The sequence below is a fragment of the Sander lucioperca genome, chromosome 24 (assembly GCF_008315115.2).
Source record: "Sander lucioperca isolate FBNREF2018 chromosome 24, SLUC_FBN_1.2, whole genome shotgun sequence".
In the NCBI taxonomy this organism is placed as follows: Eukaryota; Metazoa; Chordata; class Actinopteri; order Perciformes; family Percidae; genus Sander; species Sander lucioperca.
The window spans coordinates 75,897-98,869 of record NC_050196.1 but is presented as its reverse complement, the minus strand read 5'-3'; the positions used below and the strand labels follow the sequence as shown (position 1 = coordinate 98,869).

Sequence of the window (22,973 nt, the reverse complement as noted above, 5' to 3'; positions counted from 1 at the left end):
AGTAGTGGATTTATTAAAAATGACACGCTGAGATCTACTGGAGAAGTATGAATTAAACCAAGAAAGTACTGTCCCTTTGATCCCAACATGTTTCTCAAGCCGAGCAAGAAGTAAAGTGTGGTCTATTGTATCGAAAGCTGTGCTCAGATCGAGGAGTACTGGAAATCATGCTCGGCCATCATCACATGAAAGTAAAAGATCATTTGTAACTCTTGTCAGGGTGTTTTCCGTGGAATGACCAGACTGGAAACCAGATTAAAATTTCTCAAATAGGCTGCTGTTAGATAAGTGGGCAGTAAGTTGTTCCACAACAGCCCTCTCAAGAATTTTGGACATGAATGGTAAGTTGGATACAGGTATATAGTTCTGCAGAACATGAAGGTCTAAATTGGGCTTTTAACAGTAGTGGTTTTATGACTGCTGATTTAAATACTGCTGGTACCATACCTTGTGTGAGTGACATGTTAATAATAATAAGAACGTGGTTACACAGAATGGGAAATAATTCCTTAAGGAGACTGGATGGTATTGGGTCCTGTTGGCATGTTGTGGGCTTTGAAGCAGAAAATATGTCCATTAATACATCAGGGGTGATGATATTGAACTGTGAGAAAATGCTAAAGTGGGGGGACTCAGCACCTTCTTCCTCTGTATGAGAAGCGGCTAATGGGCAGAAATATTTTTCTCTGATCTGGTTAATCTTTGATATAAAGAATGTCATAAAATTATCCGCAGTGAAAGCACCTGTGTAAGCTTACTAACAGTGTTAAAAAGAAACCAAGGATTAGTCTTAGTGGAATTTATCAGATCTGAAAAATAGGCTGTTTTTGCGGCCGAAAGGGCCCGTTTATAATTTTTAAAACTCATCACCCACGTCAGATGGTCCTCGTCTCGTTTCGTCACTTGCGACTTGTGTTTCAATGATCTACATGTTCTTTTGAGTACACGAGTGATGTCACTGAACCAAGGGGCTGATTTAGTGCAGGTGTGCCTCCGTGTTAGCGGAGGTGCAACCGTGTCAAGCGTCTTGGAACACTATTCAGGTTTTCTGTTAAGATGTCTAAACTTGGGCCATTCTAGCCAGACTGAAGTAAATCTTGTAGTTGATCAGCCATAACAGCCTTTGCCTTACTGTCAATGCGACGGTAAGTGTAGGTATCAGGGTTGAAGCTCTTATGGACATTTGTTGTGATATTTAAATAAACGATCCGTCAACGGCAAAATAAAAGCCTCTTATTTACGAGACCGGTCTGAGAGACCTCCAGCTTACAGCGGGGTCTCCGAGCGCGACGCTCTCCGAGCGCGACGCTCTCCGAGCGCGACGGTCTGAGCGACGAGCTAGCGGCCCCGGCAGGCGCTAGCTGGCTGTTGCATCACTTTATACTTACTTATACTTTACACTGCCTGGATCGGCCAAATGACAACGTTCCTCAAAAACAATCTCCACAACCGAACGGTAAGCATTCTTCCTCTTCTTTTCCCTGCCCATCTGAAACCGACACTGACTGTTTTGCTCCCGTCACCGGCTACCCACACCCCCCCACTCCTCGTCCGCTCTTCCCCCTAACCACAGTAATTATTGGGGACTCCATCACTAGAGACCTACGGTTTCATAATGCTGTCACACACTGTTTTCCCGGAGCCAAAGTTGCAGACATCCTGGCTAAAGTTATGGACCTGATACCCTCATTTCCGACCTCTATCAAACGCATCGTGGTCCATTGTGGACATAACGACATGTCCACTCGGATTCAGGAGTGTGAGCGCACAAGGCGAGACTTTACCACTCTCATTGAGGCTTTAAAAAGCACTGGGAAGTCGGTTTTTATTTCGGGCCCACTTCCATCTCTAGGTCGCGGATCAGGCCTCTTTAGCAGACTACTCTCCCTTAACACCTGGCTCCAGCTCACATGCAGTATTCACAGGATAGGTTTTATTGACAACTTCAATCTGTTTTGGGAACGTGGCTCCCTGTTCAGCAGGGATGGGATTCATCCCAATACACGCGGAAGCCAGATGCTACGTGGAAATTTGCACCACGCCCTGCATACCCAGACCTCTGATTGACTGTTTACATCCCGTAAACACTCCCACAAGCACACTGACCAGACACACTCTCCCAAAGTCAATAATCAGAGATACAGCGCTATACGCCTCTCTGTGCTCCCTTCAGAGCAATCACCCATTCATAATCCCATAACCACCGTGTCTGTCCCCCGACTGAGACCGTTTAAACCAAACGCTAACAAAAGAGGTGCTATACTAAACAACCTAATTGGAATTAAAACAACCACTGCAACGACAGAACAGAATAGGAAAATCAAATGTGGACTATTAAATATTAGATCTCTGTCATCGAAAGCATTATTGGTAAACGAATTGATATCAGATAACCACATTGATTTATTCTGCCTCACCGAAACCTGGCTGGGCCATGACGAATATGTTAGTTTAAACGAAGCCACTCCTCCCAGTCATAATAATACCCAAATTCCACGAGGCTCAGGCCGAGGAGGGGGAGTTGCAGCCATATTTGACTCGAGCCTGTTAATTAATCCTAAACCTAAACTAAATTATAACTCGTTTGAAAGCCTTGTTCTTAATCTTCAACACCCAACATGGAAAACAGTACAGCCAATTATATTCGTTGTTGTTTACCGAGCACCAGGTCCATATTCTGAGTTTTTATCTGAATTCTCAGAGTTTTTATCATGCGTAGTCCTTCAATCAGACAAAGTACTTATTGTAGGTGATTTTAATATCCATGTGGACATTGAGAGCAATAGCCTTAGTACTGCTTTCAATTCACTGCTAGATTCTATTGGTTTCAGTCAGAGGGTGCATAAGGCCACGCACTGTTTTAACCACACCCTCGACCTTGTGCTAGAATATGGCATCAAAATTGACGATTTAATAGTATTTCCGCAGAATCCTTTATTATCAGACCATTTTTTAATAACTTTCGAATTCCTACTACCAGACTATACGAAATTAAATAAAAGTTTCTACACTAGATGCTTATCTGACAGTGCTATAGCTAAATTTAAGGAAGCTATTCCAACAGCACTTAACTCAACGTCATGCCTTAATATAACAGAGGACTGTTATGTTAACTCTAGTCCCTCCCAACTTGATAACTTTGTAGACGCTGCTACGGCCTGCCTACGGACTACTTTAGACTCGGTTGCTCCTCTCAAAAAGAAGATGATGAAGGAAAGGAAACTAGCACCTTGGTATAACTCCCAAACTCGCAAATTAAAACAAATCTCACGAAAACTTGAAAGTAAATGGCGTTCCACCAAACTGGAAGAATCTCGTGTGGATTGGCAAGACAGTCTGAAAAATTATAGGAGGGCCCTCAGAAATGCCAGATCAGACTATTACTCAACACTAATAGAAGAAAATAAGAACAACCCAAGGTTTCTTTTCAGCACTGTAGCCAGGCTGACAGATAGTCACAGCTCTATTGAGCCATCTATTCCTATAGCTCTGAGCAGTGATGACTTCATGACCTTTTTTAATGATAAAATTATAACAATTAGAGAAAAAATTCATCACCTTCTGCCCACAGCTTCCAACGACTCACCATTGGGCGCAGGAGGGCTAGAGAGAACGATAAGACCTGATACTTATTTAGACGGCTTTTATCCTTTAGACCTCCAACAATTAATGTTAAGGGTCTCTTCAGCTAAGCCAACTACCTGTCTCTTAGACCCCATTCCAACGAAGCTACTTAAAGAAGCACTACCCGTGGTCAACACCACATTACTAGATACGATCAATATGTCCTTATTAACGGGTCACGTACCGCAGTCTTTTAAAGTAGCTGTGATAAAACCTATTCTGAAAAAACCCACCCTCGACCCTGAGGTCTTAGCCAACTATAGACCTATATCTAACCTCCCGTTTCTCTCCAAAATCCTTGAGAAGGTAGTCGCTAATCAATTGTGTGACTTTCTGCATAGAAATAGTCTATTTGAAGACTTTCAGTCAGGATTTAGAATGCATCATAGCACAGAGACGGCACTGGTGAAAATCACTAACGACCTTCTAACTGCTGCTGACAAAGGACTTGTCTCCGTACTTGTCTTATTAGATCTTAGTGCTGCATTCGACACTATTGACCATACCATCCTCTTACAGAGACTGGAACATTTAGTTGGCATTAAAGGAATCGCACTAAGCTGGTTTAAGTCCTATTTTTCTGAGCGATCCCAATTTGTTAATATTAACGATAAACCATCCAAATACGCTAAAGTTAGCCATGGCGTTCCTCAAGGCTCAGTGCTTGGACCAATTCTATTCTCTTTATATATGCTTCCTCTAGGCAATATTATTAGGAAACACTCAATTAACTTTCACTGTTACGCAGACGACACCCAATTATATCTGTCAATCAAGCCAGACGAAAGCGGTCAGTTAGCTAAACTTCAAGCGTGCATTAAAGATATAAAATCCTGGATGACCCACAATTTTCTGATGTTGAACTCAAACAAAACGGAAGTTATTGTGCTGGGACCCAAGCACCACCGAACTTCATTATCTAAATATATAGCTACCCTAGATGGTATTGCCCTGGCCTCCAGCACTACTGTCAGAAATCTAGGAGTCATTTTTGACCAGGATCTATCCTTTAACGCCCACTTAAAACAAACCTCAAGAACAGCCTTTTTCCATCTTCGTAACATTGCCAAAATCAGGAACATCCTGTCTCAAAACGATGCTGAAAAACTAGTCCATGCATTCGTAACTTCCCGGTTGGACTACTGTAATTCTTTACTATCAGGCTGCTCAAATAAGTCCCTCAAGACCCTCCAGCTGATCCAGAATGCTGCAGCACGTGTTCTGACAAGAACTAACAAAAGAGATCACATTTCTCCTGTATTAGCTTCTCTGCATTGGCTTCCTGTAAAATCCAGGATTGAATTTAAAATCCTTCTCCTGACCTACAAAGCACTAAATGGTCAAGCACCATCATACATAGAAGAGCTTTTAGTACCTTATTGTCCCACTAGAGCACTGCGCTCCCAGAACTCAGAGCTACTTGTGGTTCCTAGAGTCTCTAAAAGTAGAATGGGAGCCAGAGCCTTCAGCTACCAGGCTCCTCTCCTGTGGAACCAGCTCCCAACTTGGGTTCGGGGGGCTGACACCGTCGCCACATTTAAGAATAAACTGAAAACCATCATCTTTGATAAAGCTTATAGTTAGGGAGTGAGGAGTTGCAGCATAGTAGAGTAGAGTAGAGGGAGGCAGGAAGTACAAGCCCGTTCCGGCAGGGGAGAGTACGAGCCCGGTCCAGGGCCCCTCTCTTTAGCCTGCCTCTCTTAGTTATGCTATTATAACTCTAGACTGCTGTGGGAAGCTCCTTCCAAGGACACAATGAGCCGCTCCCTCTTCTCTCTTTTCACTTGTCTCCTTTTGTGTGCATCTTAGTCCCAGAAATGCCTGTTACTAACCTAGCTCTGGGGAGTTTTCTCCCCGGAGTCCCTTTGCTTCTTCTTCACCCAGAACATCGCCTTGGAATTGGGTGGCACCTACACCGGGGTCCTGGGTGCAGCTGACGCTATGGACTTACTACACCCTGCTACGCTCTGCGTTTCCCCGCAGTGTCCGACTGCGTCCTGCCGCGTCCAACCGCGTCCACCCAGGCTGCTGTGCCACACTACACCCCGTAACGCCCTGCTGTGCCCTACTATGACATGAACTACTATGACTACCATTGTGATCACTGCTTCACTATCTTTATTATGACTATTATTGCCACCATTCACCACTCCCCCAACTGGTGCCGTCAGACACCGCCTACCAAGAGTCTGGGTCTGTCCGAGGTTTCTTCCTAACAAAAAAAAGGGAGTTTTTCCTTGCCACTGTCGCAATAGCTACTGCTAATGCTTGCTCTTGAGGCAACCACTGTAATAGTTGGGGCTTCGTAAAGTACAGAGTTTGGTCTAGACCTACTCTATCTGTAAAGTGTCTCGAGATAACTCTTGTTATGATTTGATACTATAAATAAAATTGAATTGAAAAAATAAATAAATTGAATTTATGGAGCTTCTCAACTTTGGAGCAAATTGTCATTTCAGCATCGATTTTCGTAAGACTGCCTATATTCTAAATCTACCCAGTTGATTGCTTGTGCCAAACGTTCTCAGAAATTAATATAGTGATGAATAAGATGGCAAAAATTTAAATTGTCCCGTTGTTGGTCCGTCTATGTACCGGAAACCCGACCCTCGTTGAGTGCCGAAATGAATGTTGGGATACGGTGCTGCTGTGCAGTTCACTGAAGTTACCAACCAATGCATCCTCTGTAAAATGGCCGTGTGGAGAACATTTCCGGGAATTTGAACGGTTTTAAATGCAAACTAGTGTATTGGGACAGTACTTTGGCCACAGAAGATGATGTTTCACAGGGACACAAGAACACAAGTCCATAGAAGAACACAGATTGAGAAACGCCCCTTGTCTTAGCTACAGTGGTAGTGGCACAGCTTAGTCACTTGAACTTTGCATTTAAGTTTTTTTTCCATTAGTGGCCGAGTGGTTAGGGCGTTGGACTTGAAATCCAAACGGGTCTCCCCACGTAGGTTTGAACCCTGCTCACAGCGATATCTAACTTCAACATCACACCCTGCAGAGCTTGAAATAATGATTATGATAATCTTTATTCATTGAGCACTTTTCAAAATCCACGCTAAAATGTGCTTTACAAAACAGAAAAATTACACGACATGACAAAGCAGTCATAAAAACAGGATTAAAAAAAGAAATATATCTAAATACTATTAGGTGTTTTAAACCCTGTACTCATGCCCGATTAATGTTAATTTTGTCAGACGAGACTAAATATGTTAGTCATGGGAAAAAAGGTTGACGAAGACGAGATGATGACGAGACTGCACCAATGTCCAAAAACGCTGACTAAGACTAAATTAACATGCATTATTGTTGACGAAAAAAGACGAGGCTAAAACGTTTTGCATAAAATAAAAACTAAGATAAAATCTCTCTTCGTTTTCGTCTACAATCGTCTCTACTTTTTCATCATGAGATGGAATATTCAGCTGTTACTAGGGTTGGGTACCGAGACCCGGTGCTAATACGGCACTGACCGGTGCCTTAACGACTGTTATCTAACAGACCGAATAACAACGCGGATTTCGGTGCCATTTAAATGCCTGTGCTTCTCTCTGATGCTCCTAAACGGACATTAGTGGCAACCGAAACATCGCTGCACGGCACGCTAGTTAACACTACACTTAGCAGCAGGTAACGTTAGCCTACCATTAGCTAGCTGCTGGATTAATCACTGTTAAAATGCTGACAGCTAAACGGTGTAAAAGTTTGTCTGCGTTTCACTGTAGAGGATTCCAACACGGAGACGTACGACAGTCTGCTGCTGTCGTCTGAAAAACAACACATATGTTGCGTTTACTTGAAACTCACCATGCCAGCCTCGAGCTGTATTCAAAGTTATGTGGTGTAGTGGTTGTTTTTGTCGTTTAACAGGAATTTACTAGTGAAATAAGGAAGAGGCTCAATATTTAGATAATTTATTTTTATATAACTATTTGACTGAAATGGTTATCAGAAATAATCTCTAAAATGTTTTGACTAAAACTTGACTGAGATATATTTGGTTTTCTTTTGCCTAAAAGTAGACTAAAATGACAAGACTTTTAGTCGCCTAAAACTTGACTAACAAAGAAAGATATGTGAATGACTTAATATGACTAAAACTAACATGGGAATTTGGCACAAGACTAAGACTAAATTAAAAATAGGTGACAAACTCAACACTACGCCCGATTAATACCCAACATTTTAATTCAGTCGAGAATCTTTGACAGTTCAGATGAGATCTTGAGCGTAACATTTCAGACTTTCAATGATTTAATTATCTATTACTATTTATACATCTGTATTTATAGTACAATATCCAAATATCATGAGTTTAGTTCCCAATATCATCTTGGTTGTGTGCCGTACCCGTCAGACCTCAATCAGGGAGAAGCAAAACAAGAGTGGAGCTTGTAACACTCACGTGTTGGGTTCTCATGTGTGCCTGTAAGTTTCCACCCAGTATAAAATCTTTCTTACAGATTTAGCAGCTACATGGTTTCTCTCCTGTGGACTGTCATGTGTTTCTTTAAATTTCCACTCTCTGTAAAAGCTCTCTCACAGACTGAGCAGCTAAATGGTTTCTCTCCTGTGTGGATTCTCATGTGTCTCTTTAAATTTCCAGTCACTGTAAAATCTTTATTACAGACTGGGCAGATAAATGGTTTCTCTCCTGTGTGGGTTCTCATGTGTCTACGTAAAGTTATACTTGCTGTAAAATCTTTCTTACAGATTGAGCAGCTAAATAGTTTCTCTCCTGTGTGGATTTTCATGTGTTTCTGTAAACTTCCACTCCATACAAAATCTTTCTTACAGATTGAGCAACTAAATGGTTTCTCTCCTGTGTGAATTCTCATGTGTATCTGTAAGTTTCCACTCTGTCCAAAAGCTTTCTTACAGACTGAGCAGCTAAATGGTTTCTCTCTTTTGTGGATTATCATGTGTGTCTGTAAGTCTCCACGCGTTGCAAAATCTTTTTTACAGATTTGGCAGCTAAATGGTTTTTCTCCTGTGTGTATTCTCATGTGCACCTGTAAGCTTTCACTCACTGTAAAATCTTTCCTACAGATTGAGCAGCTAAATTGGTTCTCTCCTGTGTGGATTCTCATGTGTTTCTGTAAGCTTCCACTCCATACAAAACCTTTCTTACAGATTGAGCAGCTAAATGGTCTCTCTCCTGTGTGGATTCTCATGTGTATCTGTAAGTTTCCACTCTGTCCAAAAGCTTTCTTACAGACTGAGCAGCTAAATGGTTTCTCTCCTGTATGAGATCTCATGTGCCTCATCACATCACCATTGGTGCCGAATCTTTCCCCACACTCAGAGGAGCTAAATGCTTTCTCACCAGTAGTACATCTTGAATCACTAACAGGGAATCTATCATCATTCAGAGAGTTTAAACCTGACTGAGGTTCTCTGGTCTCGTCCCAATCAGCACTGTCATCAGTCTCAGGTTCAGAAGAGTCTCCAGTCTCGTCATCAGTATCTGGTTGTAAATGTGTATCTGGATCTGATTTCATGGCTGGTTCTGGTCCTCCACAGTCCTCTCCACCAGCTTCTGTTTTTATCTCTTCAGTTTGTCTTTGATGAAGCTGTGACAACTGAGGTTTCTCTTCATCATCTTCACTCTTCACAGGGACCAGAGTGAATGGGAACTTTGTGATATCAGCCTCCTCCAGCCCTTGAAGCTGCTCTTCATCCTGACTGATCTGGAGTTCCTCCTGTTCCTCTTTAATGTGTGGGGGCTTTGTGTCCTCCTGGTCCAGACGGGAGCTCCACTCCTGCTGATGTTCTTCACCAACAATCACTTTCTGGACATCTGTAGGTAAAGCTGAAACACAAACAAACAGCTATAAGTGTCAATCTTAACAATACTTTAATAAGTAGCTCTATTCACGTTCATAATAAATAGGGGTGTCAGGATTTCCAATTCAATCTTTGATTTAAAGATTTTTTTCCAGCACTGATACAATAACAAGGGGGACATGAATGCAATATGCAATAGTTTACAGAGGGTCAGCTGAATGCACCATGAAGTCCAGTCGGAGCCAACAAGCTTTAAAGGGGAACTATGCTGTTTTTTTTAAACTTAATTTACCTTAACTGAACAGCTTCGGAGTCATTGGAATGGTTATATGACTTTTTTCGGGTTGAATGGTGATCGTCTCCCTCACCCCTAGCACCTGTGAGCGGAAAAACCACCCTTGCAACTTTGGGCTGGCGAGCCGCTGGCCTCAGCGTCAGGAAGTATCGCGTGATATCAGGTCTCGCGATGTAACGAATTGCTTCATGGCACTGCACACATACGCCCATTCAGGAACCGGCATGGTTGCGATGGAGTTTTGCACACTATCATCATGGCTGAGCCATCAAAAAAGAAGCAGAAAGCTAGTAAAGCATTGTTGGAGAAACAGAGAAAGAGGAAACGGCAGACTGACCGAGCAAGTTTTTACACAGTGTTGCCAAATATCTATTCCGAAGCTGTAGGGGGAGCTTTATAGAGAAACCTGTCAGCAAAAAGTGAGAGAGCGTCGAAGAAATGGCCAGAACTGTGTGCCCTTTTAACAATTGTTTTACATAACTCACAGGGGAAGGCAAAATGCCGACACAATGGGTAGCTCAAAAGAAACATGGGGATTGTCCAGTTGTGTTGTTTCTAGGGATGCAACAATTATAGACTTTGTTGGTACGATTATGGTCTGAAAAATAATCTAGTTTCATGATTATTTTTGCATTAATTATTTCACTGCTGATGTATGAAACCACATGAACACTGTAGATTTTAATTTGTTATGTAATAAACAGTAATAGTTTTGAATGTTTTGAAAATGATTATATGATCAACCTATTTCATTAGAAAAGATTAGAGACTAGAGGTAAATCAGTCACACCACAACCAAAGGCCAAGTTGGCAACAACAGTGTTGTCCTTCAGAAGAAGTTGGACCTTTTTATGGCTAGAAACGGCCATGCTAGCTGGTGCGTCTAAAAGTTGGAGGAGCTGCTAGACAAGATGCACCGCTAATGGGGAGAGATTAGCAGCATGTTGCTAATGGGTTGGACGTCAGAGTATGGGCTTATCTGCTAATGTAAGCTACCGACTGTTACCTTGAAACCATCCAGAAAATAAACGGTACCGTAGGGTGATTTAACGTCACCGCTCATTTTACACACAGTTTAACAGAACAAAACGCTGAGTGAACATTACTAGCTACATTTTTCATGTTGGTTTTGAGCGGTATGCACCTGCACTGTTGTTTATTTGGTTGCCATAACTTCGCGAGTGATGACGTCCTTTTCATGAACAGCTGAAGGAGCGGTGGTGCGCGGTGTACATAGCGGAAACCCTGTTGTGCGTCTGCCCTATTTCTGATACCGTGGCGCTGGAAATTTTACCGTGGCTATCAACAGAGGAAACACTGCAGAGTACTGAAGGAAAATGAAAATTGAGCGGAAGAATGTAGGAGGGCGGAGCCAGGCTAACTCAACGTCACCATATGGTGGACAATTAGGTTACCGCTGATCATTCTTGTCAGTCTGCTATTCAGTTATAAGGAAACTTCTTTGCCTTTACCGCTACCACAAAAAGTTTTAAATGGTCGGTGAATGGTTTTTATGTGCATATATTAAAGCAGCCATATTATGCTCATTTTCAGGTTCATAATTGTATTTTAAGGTTGTACCAGAATAGGTTTACATTGTTTAATTTTCAAAAAACACCATATTTTTGTTGTACTGCACCGCTCTCTCTCACTGCTGCAGATCCTCTTTTCAGCTGGTCTCTGTTTTAGCTACAGAGTGAGACCTCTTTTCTTCTTCTTCTTCTGGACTATCTTTGATTGCACTTGCACATGCTCAGTAGCTCAGATGTAGATCATGTCAGCTAGCTAGCTCCATAGACAGTAAAAGAAAGGCTGTTTCTACAACTTCGGTCAGTTACAAGGCAGGATTAGCTGGGAGATTTCTAAATGAGGGCGCACATGGAAGTAGTTCTTTTGTAGATTATGGTGAACTTGTGTGTGTTGTAGCAGTGCTTTGCTATTGAGAACGAGGTAGCATGCTAGCGTTAGCATTAGCATGCTATGCTAATGCTTGCAGCACCTGGGAAGCTGCGAGCAGAGTAGCAATGCCTCGCCTTTCTGAGAATATAGTATACGGTTAGAAGATGGCTGTGTCTCATGTGACCTTTTTATTTGTACACGCTGTGACTATACAATCACAACATGTAAATAGGAACATGTTGGCGTTATTTTGTCACTTATTCGGAGCAGTAGGCTAGTTGGAACCAATTACCTTCAGGATCCGTGCTAGGCTAAGCTACCGGTGGAGCCGTCAGACAGAGTTACAACACGCACGGAGATGAAAAGGGTATGTATGGACTTATCTAACTCTGGGGGTTACGGTGAATAAGCTAAAGTCCCAATAAGTCGGTGTGTTCCTTTAAGAAAAGTCTATGTCGGATTCATGACATGTTCTTAAACAGAATTGTTCGCACCTGTGTTCTTAGGATTGATGAATCCCATGTCTTCGTAATTGAAAGCGTGTGCCAGTACTAATTAGCATAAGAAAACACCCCGCAAATTCCCATATAAGGACATGACCCTTCACGGCCGTGTGAAAAAAAAGTTGGAGAATGTCCAAAAGACGCACAGTGGTCGCACAGTGGTCCACCGATCACCAAATGAAAAAAGAAATTCAGTAATTCTGAAATAGAAATTCTACTGCAACCGGTAAATGCCAAACGAGGCATAATATTTAGTAGTGTTTCCAGTGGTTTTAAAGCCACCAACAAAACGAAGGCATAGAAGGAGATCACGGATTCCGTGAACGCTGTTTCTGGACAACGTCGCTCAATTGAAGATGTAAAAAAGAAATGGTTTGACTTAAAATCAGAGACCAAAAAATCCATTGCCAAACATAAGAGACATTTGCTGACCACTGAGTTATCTGAGATTGACCAGCGCATCGGGGCCATTATTGGTGAGACGGCACTCTCAGGTGTGCCATCAGCGGAGCAACTGGACACTGACCAGGGCCCTATATCAACAGCTTCATATCCTCCAAGGCCATCTCCCACCAGTCTTTCTGAATTTTTACAATTTTATGCCATAATTTAACTGAAAGCAACGGTGAAACCATTGGAAAGCAATTTTACACCAGTTTGTCAAACCAAATGTGGGCCTATGTGACTGTGAATGAGTCCTCACCTGAATTCCTAGTTTATTCAGTTTGAAATTCTATTGCTTTTGCAGTAGGCCTATATTGAACAAACTGAAACATCTAAAAGAAAAAAACTAATCAGTGTCTGTCAGACTGTTCTACTTTTAGTATCGTTTTTTTTTTTTTTTTTTTTTTTTTACAGATCTCCAATCCAGGCAACCACTCTGTGAAGAGGAACCTGACACCATTCGGCCTTCCTGCAGTAGGCCTGCCTCTGTACGTGCAGGTCCCGTCCAAGCTCTGTACGTGCCCCCAGGTCCCGTCCAACCGACGTGTCATCTCTGATGCGGTCTTGGATAACCAGGAGCGGATTGCGCAAAGTCTCTGTGAAATTGCTTCTACTCTGGCCACAATATCAGAAACACTCAAAGACATAAACACACATTTAAAAATAATAAAGACACTGTAACCGGTGTCATTTCATGTGTTTAATTCGTGGTATTTTAAAGGACAAAAGGAAGGATATTGCACCAAATAACGCAGGATTTAAATCCGCTTAATTGCTGATGTAAATGGCAGTGTTAGCGTTTCTTTGCATACTATGAGTTTTTTTTCAACAAATAACCAGAAATAGCATACAGTAAAATACTGTCATTGTTAACGACTGTAGAATTAAATAAAATGCAGTAACCAATTGTTTAGAGCAAACGGTCATCACTCAAATGTGCGTAAGAGTGCTCTTGTGTGTGCATAGATTTAGTTCTTAGCTAAGAATAAATCCAAGCTAAGAAAACATTAGTGAATGTCAGAATCTTCGTAAAAAGTGCGTAAGTGGGGTTTAAGAACAAATTTCTTCATAAGAACGGTTGGTGAATGAGGCCCATTGAGAGTCTGACTGCAACATATGTTGTATGGTTTAAGCCGATGTTTTTTCGGGGGTGACGCCATTCACTTTACTGGCAGTATTGATAACAACTAAAGTCACCGTGTCTTGAGAAGCTTGTTGCTTTATTGTTCACTTTTAACTCACTTCACATCATCTTTGCTATTTTCCTCCTCACTTTTCCCTCACAGCTGCACTCGTACGCTACTCTCCGTTACCGCTTGCTCTCCTTGCGCGACCACACGAGAACTGACGTCACTCACTTAAAGCACCCTGCTGTTCTTGCTCTAACTTACGCTACTGTCGTAAGGGCATTGCGGTAAACTGCCAAGAAAAAAAAAAAAAAAAACTATACTGTCCCAGCCTTAGACCACACGCACCATATGTGACAATCTACTCATGTGCAACATCAATGTACACCTTATTATGCAATATTAATAACTCCTCTGTGCAATACTGTGAATACCGTGTTATTAAACTTTCTGTCTGTATACTTAACTGTGCAGTATCACTGAAAATTAATTAAAGTAATTAAAGATCTTATCTTATTTTAAGTTTTAATGTTTGTATTTTTCAGATCTCTCAATTGCCATGATGACTAAGATATTCAACGGGGAAATGTGGAAAGCTGCCATATTCCCAGTCATTACTTTGCCAAATCATCTGTGGTAAGTTTACAAAAATCTTAATTGAAAATGGTAGTAGTAGGGGTGCACCATATTGAAAAAATGTGATATTGCGATAGATAATGAATATTGCGATAGATATTCATTTTGATATTTTTAAACATATGTAAAATTACCAAAGTTATGGAAAAATGCATCAAAATAGATTTATAACAAATAAAACAAGTTTTCTTACAACACAAGGTTTATTTCAACTGATAGTCATATTGGACTGGTATAACGTGTCTACAGAACAGGACATGTTTTACTGGTTGGACAGTATAAAATAAATAAAGAGCATGTCTATAGAACAGGACATGTTGTACTGGTTGTATATACACTACAGTATAAAAATCAACGCAATGCAACATCTGTTGGATTAAAGCCAAAGTATTTCCAAGCTACTACTTATGGAGAAGGTGAACCAGGAAATGAGTCGGGGGAAATGCAACGCTACCAAGTGATGTGTATTTTTCGAGAGGTGCACCAAAGAGTATAGACGTAACAAGAGCCGAAACTCAATAGAACGTTGTGCTGCAGCTGGCAATGGAACATTCTATGAGTGCAGCTCAGCCATCTTGGACTGAATGCAACACAACGTTCTGTTGAGTTTCAACCTCATTTTACTTTGGGTACATGTCGGGCGGGATGCACAACACTTCACAATTAAAACAAAATATCGCATAATTGTGGCGAGACTTTCGGTATAATATCGCGTAACGTGATATCGCGATAACGATATTGAGTCGATATATCTTGCACCCCTAGGGAGTAGGACGTAAAGAGAGGACAGCATAAAATGGCACCTTTGGTATCAAACGTAAATACTTTTTTAAATAATTGTGATTACCATGAACCTTGATGTTAGCCTTTTAGAGAGAAAGTTATGGCATATTTTATGGGACGATGTATAACTTGCTATTTAAGGCTTTCATTTGGAAAGTGACCTAAATACATATTGTCAGAAAGTTAGAAGAAAGAAAAAATAAAAACTTCCATGCATTAAAAGTTACTTCTTCAAATAACGCACATATCCCAAATCTTTTGTTCTTGCCACAGCAGCAGCAGCACCGAGGAATCCTACTTTCCTGAGCCCGACGCCGAGAGGGCCATCGAGGACTTCCCCAACTGGCAACAGACTGGAGTAGAGGCTGTAGCAGAGACGGCCTTTTTTTTTTTTTTTTTTTTTACTGAAATAATTATGATTGACAGTGGACAATATGATGAGCAGTACTTGAATTTGTTCAGTGGTATTAGTGTGACGACTAGACTTGGTTCTCCAACATGTACACACTGCTGTGGTGAAGTAGGGATACACAGCTCACGAGTGTGTAGTCAAAAGAGAGAAATACGGTATATTTCAGAGACTCCTACAGATAATGAATTTTCTTAATACATTTTTTTTTATTCTTTACTCAATTGTTCAGTGTCTTTGGGTTCAAATAAAATTATTGTAAACCCATAGGCATCAAAAAATTGAGAAAGGCTAACAAAGGGAGGTTTTTTAAAACTGATACAGGGTGCGTTGGACATCCTGTTGTGTGCGCAAGCGCCTTTTTATTACCACCGGTTTACAGACACGTCTCTACTGATTGGGTATTACCTGGAACACAGCCAATAAACTCAAGCCGTTGCACACCGTTCCCAGGAAACATCCCGTTTTGAGATTGAATGTGCCCCAGCTCTTTGCCTGAGGGGAAGCCCACAGTCTCAGACTTAACACTGGTTAAAGCTTATCATAGTGTTTTTGTATATTAGCCCTTAGTATAGACCACAGTAGGATAATTATCTCAAAATCTAGCTACATGATCAAAAGTTTTAATTTATTTTCAGAACAGCTTTTAATGTGTTATAGTGTGCCATTTTCCATAATAATTTGAACTTGTGTAAATTGTCTTTGAGTACCCTGAAAAGCGCTTTATAAATAAAATGTATTATAAGTAATTGCGTACGATGTATCTATCTTACTTTAGCAATTCATGTTATTTAGTAAAGATATTTTAAGTAATTTCGTGTGACCTATACTGACCAGTTTTGTTAAATGGGTTAATGCAGGATCAATTGATCGACAAATGTTCCTGACATCTGTACTACGTATAACAGATGTCAGGAAGATGTTACTGAGACCGCATCTGTACGATGTATAATAGACTCCGGGACGATGTATACGAGCCTGCATCTGTACGATGTATGACATACGTTGGAACGATATATATATATATATATATATATACACACACACACACATTAGGGCTTTCAGCTTTAACGCGTTAATCGGGATATGATTAAGGGCCGAGCATAACGTGTCATTTTTTTTATTTATTTATTTTTGTTTTTTTTAAATTGCATTAATCGCATGCTGCCATTTATTAATTTATTTTACACTTCGCGTCGTGCCTAACAGGCTACTATTTTGACCCTTTGCCGCACCTTTACTTATCATCAAGCTGCCATACTTCCTCGTAACACATCCTACTGCTGCAGGCTGCAGGCATGCTGGAGAAAGACAACAGAAAACACAATTCTGAATGGAGCTTTTTATTTTCCAAAACTCCTGGACAGCTCATTAGACAAGTCGAAAGCCACATGCACGTTGTGTAAAGCCGAATTAAAATATCACCGAAGCACGTCAAGCTTGAGCTACCACCTACGAGCTAATTAACGTGACTCAGGTTGATGCTAGCGGGCTCAGGCAAAGCACTATTTTGGAGAGTGCTACTCGCCGACCTGTGGATGAAACCAAATCCCAAAAAAATGACTACAGCTCTTGCAAAATGGGTGGCAACTAACTGCAGACCTGTCAGCATCGTAGAAGACTCAGGTCTTAAAGACTACGGTTGGCATGTTCTGACCCGTCTTATACATTGCCGCTGAGGGGGACAGTAGTTTCACGCATACACAGCCTGTGTACAACACGGAGAAAGCAGCCACACTGAAACTGCTGCAAAGTGCAAACGCTGTCTCATTAACCGGTCACTGTAACGATCACTGCACGTCAGTAAGTAATCAACATTATTTAGAAGTTACTGCACACTATATTAACTCTGGTAAGGATAGGGATTTTTTGTTTTTTAGTTAGGTACTTGGAGGAATTGTGCAATAATGACAGATTCACACATTTTTCTTTTGTTTACAGTAAATAATAAACAAATACAAATCTTAAAGTCATGTTCATAAAGTAACTTTCCTTACATTCATTTGATTCCCAATCAAGATACACTGTAAGAATTGCTTTCCACTGTTAATATGTACTTAAAAACAGTTCTGAATGCAAATTAATAGAATTTTAATAATGTGATTAACTATAGAACTTCAGCGATTAAAAAGAATGTATCGTTTGACAGCCCTAATATGTGTGTGTGTGTGTGTGTGTATGTATATATATATATATATAAAAAGTTTGAATATATTGAACGAAAGTCTGAATATTTTGAATGAACCTTGAATATATCTATGAATGAAAGTCTGAATATATTGAATGAACCTTGAATATATATATATAAATGAAAGTCTGAATATATTGAATGAAAGTCTGAAAAAATTGAATGAAAGTCTAAATATATTGAATGAAAGTCAGAATGTATAGAATGAAAGTCAGAATATATTGAATGAATGTCTGAATATATTTAATGAATGTCTGAATATATTGAATGAAAGTTGAAATGGAATCTGACGTCATTGTCTGCCACCATCTTGTGTTTTCGTTGTGATTAATCCTAACCGAAGTGTGACACTATGAGCGAATTTTAAGCAATGAAGAGATTAACGACTGGCAAATGCATGTACGGGCCAAAGCACTGGTAACGGTAACCATATCCAGTACAAATCAGAAAACAGAGGGACCGAAAGAGGATGGGATAATGGATAACAACTTAGAGTTTAGGCAAGAGTGCAGGAAAAAGAACATACAAAAATGGCCAAAAGGAAAAAAAAAAAAAATGGTTGTGTGTGTGTGTATATATATATATATATACACACACACACACACACACAATCTAATAAGAAATACATAAAATAATTAGGCAAAACACAACAACACATATAGGCTGTTCACCAATTTATCACATTACATCTGAGCCCCTCATGTTTCATGTTCTAAGAAACCAATTATCCACCTTTAAACATGACTGAGCCTCTGACGTGGAAGATTACTGGGAGTTAAGGAGACTTTCACAAGCATGGAATGACTACAAAATAAAAACCTCAGTAGACAAAACATTTCATTAAAACTTGGTGTGACAAATACTTTATATGTCAAAATCTAAGCTTTGTCTAGGAAGTGATTAGCAAACTGAGTAGCAAACTTAGATTTATATGTATATTTAAAAAGAATCACGCATGGAAATGTACATTAAAAAATTGTTGCATCGAGATGCATCGATAAATCGGTTTAGAATCGAATTGTTGGCCTCTGAATCGGAATCGAATCGTGAGGTGCCAATCAATTCCCACCCCTAGTATCCAGTACCATTCTCCCAATGAATAAGTTTATTCACTTTTTCATCATGGAAGACCGAAAGAAAGGAGCCTCTTTGGTCAGGCAGGTCCCTTTCTTCAGGCTAACGTCAACACGCCTTTCATTCAATATATTCAGACATTCATTCAATATATTCAGATTTTCATTCAATATATTCAAGGTTCATTCAATATATTTGAGGTTCAATCAATATATTCAAGGTTCAAGGTTCATTCAATATATTCAGGCTTTCATTCAATATATTCAGATGGTCATTCAATATATTCAGACTTTCTTACATATATTTATGTATAAACATATATAAACATCACTGCCTCTGTCGCTGCTACAAGAACGTTTTAAAACACCACACACACAAGCACTGAACTGCCTGGAGGCCTGTACTACGAAGCAAGATTTGGGGTTACCGAGGTGACTTCAGGTTCAACCTAAGGTTTTGTGCATCATGACGGTGGCTCAATTGTTACCGGGTTAAATCGCCATGGTAACTTATGCTGAACACTTAACCTGCGGAAAAGTTAGAACAGCGGTTTTCAATAGGTGAGGCGCGACTCCTCTGGGGGGGGCGCAGAAGAGCCATGGGGGAGGCACGACACGCGAAGAAAAAATAACTCTGTATGCAGCTCTATTGATATCGGTAATTGTGCGTGCGTGTATTAGCTTTAATATGCATCGTTTCCTTGTCCCAAGTCAACAGAAGTCAGCATTAAAGCGTAACTCTCGCCAAAATGCAACATAGGGTCTTTTTGTGAATGTACCCGAGTCAAACTTTCGTTTGAAAGCATATTTAGGACTATTAAATTAAATTAAGATTTACCGTATTTTCGTTTTTCGCAGCCATTTTGTCAGTCAAAAACAATCGATTTCCAAACGCAACATAACAGGGAGGAGAGTTTTGTCGTTATTGAAAAACAATATTGGCCTCGTAGTTGAAAAAGGAGCTTCATATTTTGTGTCTCATCTTGTGTTGGTGTGAGGTGGTAGCGGCCGGAAACAACAAGAGCTACGGTGAGTTGTTAAAAACCTTTTGTAGTAAACTCTGGGTACACAAACAATGTTGTCGATGCTTTCGTTAAGGTGTAGAGCCCCTGGTGATACTTCGAGCAAAGTCTCATGTTGTGTCGAGCCTTCTTAGTGTTTTAAAAATAGTTATTTTGATGCTAGCATAAAAGTGCCCCTAGCACTCCCATTCAAAAGGCCATTTGACCGAAAAAACGTTGTTTCGAGTGTAGCCCCGAATGTATTTTGAGAAGTTGACTGACAAATGTGAAACCGGACGTCGCTTAGTGCCCACTCTCGCTGACTCTGATATAATTTGAAAAGTCGATCCAAAAGAGAATAAACAGTTGAAAGCAATAGACCTTTTTCACGGCAGACATGTTGACATGTCATAGTAAGAAAAGCACAGCTGTATTCAAAAATATTAATGATGGCTGCATTCCACTAAGGAGAGGCCCTGGTTTTGTGCATGCTGACTCACTGAAATAGGACACTGGGACACTTGATGGAATTGAGCCGTCGTTAAGGTTATCAATTTCAGCTGTGCTTTTCCTACCATGACAAGTCAACATGTCTGCTGTGAAAAAGGTCCATACAGAATGCCTGAGAGCCTTACTGCAATATATTCCATTATGTTTTTATATTTGGATTGTAATCTGTTTTCCTTTACATAAAGATATTTCCATCATATTAATTCAGAAAAAGGTTGAAATAGATGCATAAAAATTCACCAGAATGCATGAAATTAAGTGTTCAATGCTCAAAATGTTCCAGTTGCTAACCACCGTCGTGACACAGGTTATGCAGTAGGGCTGGGCAATATGAAGAAAATCAAATATCACGATATTTTTGACCAAATACCTCAATATCGATACCGCAACGATATTGTAGTGTTGACTATTGGTGCTTTCTCAGAATATTTACATAATGAGATTTTTGATGATAATCATCAGTAATGTGGCTATAAGGGCTAAATGGGTAAAGGCAAATAATAGAACAGTTACAACAGTCTGATAAGTTCAGAAAATGACTAATGCAGCCTAAAAAAAACTGGAAAAGACAACACTTATGCCATATTGCGATATCCAAAATCTAAGACGATATCTAGATTCATATCACGATATCGATATATTGCAGCTCTATTATGCGGAACCGCGGTTGTTAGGTTTGGTGAATTCGGGTAACGGCGATAAAATCCAGGACATGTTGATCTTGGTTTATAGTACAGGCCTCAGGAGTTTGTGCAACAGCTACTGTTGGCCAAACAACAATACACAGCCACTTTGCCTCTTTTTCTCCTAAACGTCTCCCACCTCTCTGCTGGCCAGCTGACAGTTTCCTCTCAGAGTTCATGTTGAAGTGTCTCTCCTCGACTTCTCTCCGACCTGCGTTTGATAGAAACACGAAGCTCACAACATATCCAATAACACACGTTAGCAGGAGCTAGCTGCGGCTAACGTTAGCTTAGCGCGCGGACTCCCTGCAACAACAGCAGTAAACGCGTTTCCGGTCAGAGAAAGAAAACAGACCTGCTCTTTGTAGCTTCGCTTCAGGTTTTAAAACCTCATGCAGCAGTTTGTGATGTTTCTCTCTGGAAGGACACCAAACACTGGCGCCTTTTACTCCGCCGTCCACATCACGAGGTAAAATGCAAACAATGGGACGGAGGTCGTAGCATCTTCCGGGACCCGGAAACACAAACACAACTTTTCGCTACACTCCTCTGCCCTTCAGAATAAAATAGATGTTTTAAGAGTCGATTTTACCCACTGTCCTTTAATAAGATGATATAAGATCAGTGGTTGAATGTAACTTAGTACATTTGCTCATGTACTGTACTTTTAAGGTATTATCATACTTTATACTTCTAATGAATTGTACTTTTTGAATTGGATTGACTGCACAGCACAGATTCGGCCATACTAAATGAGGTCTCTCTGTTCTCTAAAGCCTCTGGTTGACGTTTAAATATCAAAAAATGTGAAAGATTTACACTTTTCACGATTACCCTCTGATTATTGTGTATAATAAACCTGTAACTTTGAAGTTTAATATTTAAGGATCATAGTTATAGAGCAAAAATATAGTTGCCTGACCAGAGATGTAACAAACCCCGGGTAAATATTGGAGATGTATTTGAAAGATGGAGACAGCTTAGAGCCCAAAAGGATGCTGAGTTGGCTAATTTCCTCCGGAACAGGTAGCTAAGCATTAGCTTCAGGCTAATTTATCACGGCTACAAGGGACGGGCATTTTATGTCATTTCAACATTTGTGTACTCACATTGGCCCTCATTTATCAACCTAACGTAGAAACCAGCGCAGATATGAGCGCAGAAATCCTCTTACGACAGGCTTCACGTGTGATTCATGAAACGTTCGTATCACACCAATCAGAGCGTAAGAATGGTCGTACATTAATAAATGCAGCGGCTGGAAACGATTGTAATTTAAATATCACGCCCCAATATATTCTCGGTTTTGAGGCCTCGCCCCTACAATTTCTGACATGGCGAGACGTAATCCGGCTAAGAAGCGGCACTTTTCAGAGGTGGAGATTAAAACCCTGATATCTCACGTTCATTTGCACTAACGTTTGTAGTTTTGTCAGCCTGAAAACTGTTATTAAAGGCTGTAGAAAGAATGCGGAATGGAAAGAGATCACTGATGCAGTGAACAGTGTTGCCGTGGTAAATCAGACTCCAGCTGAAGTTTATTTAATTTATATATCCTTGACATATGTATGCTATAGTCCTAATAGTAATATGCAGGCTTATATTGCAATCTCTTAGGCCTACATGTAGCCTACCTATATTTAAATGAACACACAGTAGCGGAGTTTATGTAGTGTCTTTTATTTTACTCGTGTTTTTTTCATGAGTCAGAGCCAGGCAATAGCTGTGAGGGAGAGCGTGTGTCCTCCACCCCCCGTGCTAGACCACCACCCCGAAATCGAAACCCAGAATAATATCCTGTCTCCTTCGTATAGCCCCCAGTTAGGGCTGTGCTGTACACTGCTCTCTGGGCATCGGGTCATCTGGCTCCAGAACCCCACAGGCTAAAACAATATTGCAGACTACGTGTGCACTGTTGTACCGACGTATAGAGGCATTTTAAAAGTGCCAGATCTGCCATTGCTGATAAGTGATCAACTGATGACTTCTCCTTCTC

At 40.5% G+C, this 22,973-nt stretch overlaps 2 protein-coding genes across 2 annotated transcripts in view; both read right to left on the bottom strand.

Moving 5' to 3' along the window:
• Positions 1-7,619: 7,619 nt before the first annotated feature.
• The window catches only part of LOC116066805 (zinc finger protein 79-like), a 37,095-nt gene continuing 21,741 nt past the window's right edge, over positions 7,620-22,973 (bottom strand). Inside the window, exon 4 of the mRNA XM_031322967.2 lies at positions 7,620-7,998. The gene's annotated coding sequence lies outside the window, so the exon portion shown is untranslated. The remainder of the gene's footprint in view (positions 7,999-22,973) is intronic.
• Positions 7,984-21,493, bottom strand: LOC116066798 (gastrula zinc finger protein XlCGF57.1-like). The gene is given in 4 exon segments (XM_031322964.2): positions 7,984-8,129; positions 8,131-9,451; positions 21,117-21,188; positions 21,333-21,493. Coding segments are annotated over 3 exon segments (1,491 nt in total). The 5' UTR covers positions 21,157-21,188; positions 21,333-21,493; the 3' UTR covers positions 7,984-7,999.